Source organism: Balearica regulorum, chromosome 3 (genome assembly GCF_011004875.1).
Source record: "Balearica regulorum gibbericeps isolate bBalReg1 chromosome 3, bBalReg1.pri, whole genome shotgun sequence".
Taxonomy (NCBI): Eukaryota; Metazoa; Chordata; class Aves; order Gruiformes; family Gruidae; genus Balearica; species Balearica regulorum.
In genome coordinates this window covers 5,925,017-5,931,326 of record NC_046186.1, presented here as the reverse complement: position 1 = coordinate 5,931,326, position 6,310 = coordinate 5,925,017, and the positions used below count along the sequence as shown (strand labels likewise).

General features: G+C 40.1%; 1 protein-coding gene across 1 annotated transcript in view; it reads right to left on the bottom strand.

The window, feature by feature from the left end:
• Nucleotides 1–1,037: 1,037 nt before the first annotated feature.
• Nucleotides 1,038–6,310, bottom strand: part of CDC5L (cell division cycle 5 like) — a 36,275-nt gene continuing 31,002 nt past the window's right edge. The window contains exons 15-16 of the mRNA XM_010311913.2: nt 3,300–3,512; nt 1,038–1,544 (exon numbers count right to left, since the gene is read on the bottom strand). Of these exons, the coding sequence (XP_010310215.1) occupies nt 1,440–1,544; nt 3,300–3,512 (318 nt within the window). The 3' untranslated portion in view covers nt 1,038–1,439. The remainder of the gene's footprint in view (nt 1,545–3,299; nt 3,513–6,310) is intronic.

Below are 6,310 nucleotides of genomic sequence, written 5' to 3'. Positions count from 1 at the left end.
TACCTCAATGAATAGGAAAAAATGCCTTCACCCCTTTCGATAATCACATCCTTACTCTTCAGAAGAGCAGTCAAAGTAGTGAGAAAATGAAAACCTGTTGAGATGTGGTGAGAGCAGTAGTAAATAGAGAGCTTTTCTCCACCCCACCCCACGGTTGCTCTGGCCAACAAAGCATGCTGAATAACCAGCTTTCAAAGAGCAACAGGAAATATCGCCAAGGATCTCCGAAGTACCATGTGCTCAGAATGTACTCCATAAATCCCTACATGGTGGAAGGTGACAAGGCAAGATGGCGTGGCCGTTGTCTGCAGCAGTAAACCACACGAAGTTCAGGGCACGCTCCCGAGCACTCTGGCACAGCATGGACACATGCAGTTAAGCTCCCAGGGCTGGCTGCATTCCTACTGCCTTTTGGGCATTCCCAGCGTCTATGCCTACACTACTTCACAAACCGTGACCTGGAGGTGCTTTGAAGATGCTGGTTGATCAGAGCCAGAAGAGAGCAAAGGACAATTCTAAAAACTGAGCTGAACAAGCAGCTGAGTTGCAGTGCTTGTGACATCTAAGACATAGCCTCCGCAACCATCTTCCACAAGGTTCAGGCCAAGGCAGAACTGTGATGGTACTCAAGTTCTTCAGCCCACTGTATAAAAGTCAAACTGCAGGAAACTCCATCAATCAAACAGAGGGAACATGCATTATGCACAGATTGTTTTAAAAGCATTAGACTGAGAAAATTTAAGCGTACGTTTTCTGCTAAACCTATGGGAACAGTTAGGCTACGCTGGGTGCTTTTATAAAACTTAAACCTACCACGCTTCAGGATGGTGAAGTCATGCCAGTATCACCATTTAACATCTTGACATAAATGAGAGTGTTTAGTCATGTGCACAGAGAAGAATCAGCAACACAGTTATTACATGGATCACAGTTATCCTGCATAGGTCCTTCCTGTTACAAATTAGTCTTGGAAAATAAAGGGAAGACAGACAGTTTATCAGAAACACAAATGAGGCTTGGGATAGGGGAGGATTCCATTTTAACTAAAAGAAAGGCATTTTATTTCTTAATGATTTTTTAACATTCCAGGTTTATTCAAACCTGTTATTCAAACATGCAGGCAGGTATCTTACAGATCTTAAGACTGGTAAAACACTAGGAATAACGTGATAATCCTAGCAAATGAAGACATGGCTAAAATCATACCAGAGTGATTTTTTTTTTTTTTTAATAAAATTTTGGACATTTCAATCCAATTTTTAATACTGGCCAAAGCCATTCATACCTACAGCATTTGGAATAGTCCATTAAAGGAACAAAACTTGACAAGATGCGAACCGCAGACTACACTTGATTTCTGCAACTGATGGCAAAAGCTGCTGGAGAAGTATATGTACACTTTAAAAATGTTACATCAGTGACGAATAGATTTTTGTGCTTTAATACTTTGCTTGAAAAGTCTCTTTATCCAACATAAAGTCAGCAAATCGCTGCTGGAGCTCCTTTTCTCTCTCCTGCTGTCGCTGCACATCTTCCTTCAGACACTACAAGAAAATCATAATTAAGAAACCAGTCAGTTCTACCAACAGTCACACTCATGAATATCTTTAGCAAAGGTTATATTTTACTTCCTTCGGGAGTCAGAATTGAGAGAGGGGACTGCTAAAATTACTTATTTTAAATATAAATGCAAAATAGAGTAGTTGATGTAGAGTATCAAGAATCACCGTTACCTTACTTCAAATGTCAGGTATTTTACCCTGGTTTTGACAGCAGTTAGTATCAAATGCTTCAAAAGGAAAGATTTCAAATTGGAAACTTGCCGCAAGCAGTGCACTGTATGAAACAGTTATCCATGGATTCTTCTTCCATGAGCCTGTTCAAAGCCTTTTTTGGGTAACCTTCCTAATTCACTCAGCATCTTGCAACAAAGCCTTCCACAGGTGGCTTCTACTAACTACACAGTGCACAAAGGAGAACTACTGCTTGTTCTAAAGCTGCTGGTTCATTTGACCTCCCTTCGCTCCTGTATCAGAGGAGACCGTGAATGCATTCTGAGGATTAGCCTGGAGTAAAGTGCCATTTACTAAAACCAGGTGCTATTAGTAACTATCAGGCTATTCAATACATTTTTACTGTTAACTTTCACTAAATCGATTAATCGCTTCTGATTTTGTACACACATCTATTGGCATTTCTAAACCATCTTCACAAAAATTAGTATTAAGAACTGATCCATTTTATCTTTTTAATAGCAAGTGCTTGATAAGATTTGAGACTCAATGGAACCCTCCCTTCTGTAAGAAAAAAATAAATAAAAGAAAAATTGTGCTCAGATGAGCACGGATTTTTCAGAAAGGAAGTCTGGCACTGGCTCAAGTCTAGGACTGAGTCTTGCTTGAGGGTTGCCTTGCCAGCTGAATAAAGCATGGAAGAATATCCTGCAGATACTTAAACAAAGAACAGTGTCCCTGCGGCACTGTTGTCAGGTACCTCAGTGTATCTGTTTCCGCTAGTTCTGGGCTGAAGTTAAGGCTGCTTAAGAGAAAAAGGTATCTTCCTCCTCAAAGCCATGCCAATCAGTTAGAGGCTGGTAAGGCAGGTGGTGTTATTCAGGAGCAGTGGTCCAGACACATGTACACACATCGTTAGCCAGCAACAGGACTGCAGGCAAAGGGCCTGAACTCTGAGGATGGCTAAAAACTATAATTGCAGAACAACTGCTCAACTTCTGAAACTGAGAGCCATGTTGAAAGCCAGTACTGAAATGGGGTTATTGTACTGATTTATACAAGTCCAGACGTCTCCAAGTCTGACAGCAACAGCAGCTTCAGGGAGGAATACAATCAACAAGCAAAAAAAAGGAGAATCTCCTGTAGTATATATATACTGGCATTTGGGCCACTGACTTTTAAGGAAGCAGGAGGCTTTACACCAGTTTCAGATCTACCCTATGTTCTAACAGTAATTAAAAAACAAAATGAGCCAAATTAAGATAGATATGGAACTTCTGCCGATATGCATTACAGAAGATTAATAAAATAAACCACATGAGGAAATAAAACAAAAAGTTAAAGCACACACTAGTAGATTAGTACCAGCTTGTAATATGTCACAGAATCTTTGACATTGAAGTGAACGGCAGAAGAGTCTGGTAATAGCCAAAAGTGTAATTTTAAAAGACTATTAAAAACTTGATACAAACTCAGGCTGTCAACCTCAGAGCCCACACACTGTAAAAACATCTTTTCCACAAAGTGCCTGTATTTGACCTAAAGCATTACATTTAGCAATCTCACCTCCAGTCTCCGTGGGATTGCGGCATCTTCGTGTTTCTTCAGTTCCTCAAAAGTACGTAGCTCCAGATGTGCCTGTTCAATTTGGTCCCACAAATCATTCAATTGTTTGATGAGGCCCATTGCTCGAGACTGATAACCACCAAGCAAGATTTTCAGCTTCTTCTCCATCTTGGCAGCCCTCTTTGCTTCAGTTGTCATGTGACCTCTGTTTATCTGTCAGAAGGAACCCGGTGATTGTTTTATTTATTTGGAACTCAAAAGAGGGAAAAAAAAAAGCAATAAAGATATATCTGTGGAACTGTACAGAGTTGATAGAGTTCTTTGATTTCTATTAACAAATCATACTGCACATTTCACAACCACCTAGATTTCTGGATTAAAACCTTTACAATGTAAATACATTATTCCAGGCATGAAGCCCACTAGCCTAAACAGGGGTGACAACACATTATATGAGTCCAGCTTTACAGACAGGAATTACCGTAGTTGCTGAGTTAAGTAAGCAGCCATGTCACATGATAGGTTGCTATGCCACCTCCCACTTACACAGGAGATGTTCTTTGCCTCAGTGAAGGAAAACTAAAGAAATTATGTTCCCCTTTTTAAAAATTACATTCTTACAGTTCAAAACCAGCCACATCTTGCAATCCTTCTGCCTATACCAACAGCATTCATCTAAATCATATTCCGTAAAATAAAAAAGCAACTGGGAATGTTAAGGCAGCTCTGAATCTGTGTCTCTGCTGCAGAGAACCATAATGAAAACACTTAGAGTGGTCCGACTGGCAAATGAACGGCAACCTGGGGGCATGGAGGTACTGCAAAGAACAGCAGAAGGACTATTAGAATGCCAACTAAATCCTACCACCTATCTGCACGCACTTTCTCAGGACAGCCAGATAAGGAGACAAAGGTCTAAGACTAAATCCTGGTAACTCACAGAGATGGGACAGGGTGGGGACATCAACTACTGTCTGCTTCTGAAAGGCAAATCCAAAAAACAAACCCAAAACCAAAACACGGTCACCATCCCAAGAACAACCTAGGTGCCATGATGAGAATTCAACAGGTGGTGACCCTTCATTTCTGGTGTCATCATTAAGCATCCCAGAAAGACTGCTTGGATTCAAATGTCTCTGTAGCAGAATACTGAATACTTAATCAAGTAATCTGTCCAAAGTCAGGATGGACGGGGCTTTAGGCAATCTGATCTAGTGAAAGATGTCCCTCCTGTCCATGGCAGGGCGGTCAAACCAGATGATCTTTACAAGGTCCCTTCCAACCCAAACCTTTCCATGTTTATGTGTCCTCGTGTTTGTAAGCATGTGAGTCTGAGACTGCAAGTAAGTGAAACTGGTTTTGTCTTAAAAAATCTGTCAGATCTCCCATTCAGCTTTATGACATTGCTATAATGTTGCAACATTACTCCCTCCTAGGCCATACCAAAAACCTGGAGCTCCCTACCGGCCTCTCAAGAAACACCTCTTTTGCACAAGGCTTTTCCCTTAAGGACCTCACAGGAAGAAGGTAAGATTATCTTCAGCTAGCACACAAATACTGAGATAGCACAATGAATCAGCTGCCTAAGATCAGTGGCAAAAGCCAGAAGCAAAACCCCACAATTTACAATCCAATGGTGTATGCAACAGATATGACAAAGCGATGAGATTAAAATGTAGTATCAAACCCACAAAGCAATTGGCACATTAGGAGTGAAGCTCTCCTTCCTGTATCCTTCCAGTAAACGTTACACAGTACACCCTGGATTTAGAAGTTGTAGTTTCCCCAGAGTTCTCCAGGCCAGTCCTCTAAAACCGTAATCCAGACATAATCCATAAACAGACAAGTGATACAAATTACAAAACTCTGCCAACTGGGACAGAACAAAAATAAACAAGCATAATCATGTTAACGTGTTATAAATGTTTTATATAACATTTATAAACAGCAAAGGTAACAGAAGTCTCTGCATGTTTTTTATACTTGTATTCAGCAGAGCAAAATTAAATGGGCAGTAAAAGCACGAACAGCCATCAAGATTTCTAAAGCCCAGTAGAAGAAATCTTGAACACTGAATCACAAACTAACAAATAACACAGAAATATACCACTGAGCAGAACTGTGGAGAAGTGTAGCATTTCACATCTCTAAATACGGACATAAGGTTCCTGGGTTTAATGCTACTTCTTTTTAAAAAAATAAATAAATAAAAGAATACCCTTTTTTCAGAAAGTATTGTGTGAAAGATGCCAAATTCAACAAAGAAGGAATAAGGCTTCTCAGATTTTGATTTTTGCCACAGTTAAAGATATATTAGTGCAGGAGATGAAGAAAAATGTGTAAGTGTCAAGTGTTAAAATGTAAAAGCCTAACTCGGAACCACAGTGGCTAAATTGCCTATCCTGCCTCATTTCTTTAAAAATTAAAGCTTTGCTGGTGAACGTTCTTACATACAAAGGTATTACCACTGATCGACCGAAAAGCAGAGGCTCTTCCCTGCTTTGCACTCTACAATTGCCCAAGATACCATCTTTTACCCATGAAACTAAACTCCACTGGGCAGAAACTCCTTTCTGATCTGTCCTTTACAGTGGTAACTTGTCAGCCAGATAACCCCAGCCATTGTACGGCCATCAGTCTTACACACCAAGCTATGGCAAAGTGCATTTCATCAACCTTTCAACCGTCCAACTTTACTAAAGTACACTCTACTATACAGCTGCATGTTTCTGTAAAATGCCCTATTCCTTAACAATTTATTCACTCATTTAAAACAGTTTTAGTAGGTGATGCAGAGATAAACAAAGTGAATGGTCAAGGGAGAAAACTGTTAATGGGGGAGTGAAAGAGAAATTTGAGTTTCTGAGCTGTCTAGTTTGCTCCTGGGGAGACAGATGCAGACTGCTATGCTTTTCAGATTCTGTTTGCAATGTAGACTTAAGCTATGCCCAAGGTGCTTTAAGCATACAGAAAGGCGCCTCTTTTTCAATATTTATACAAATCTAGAGAAA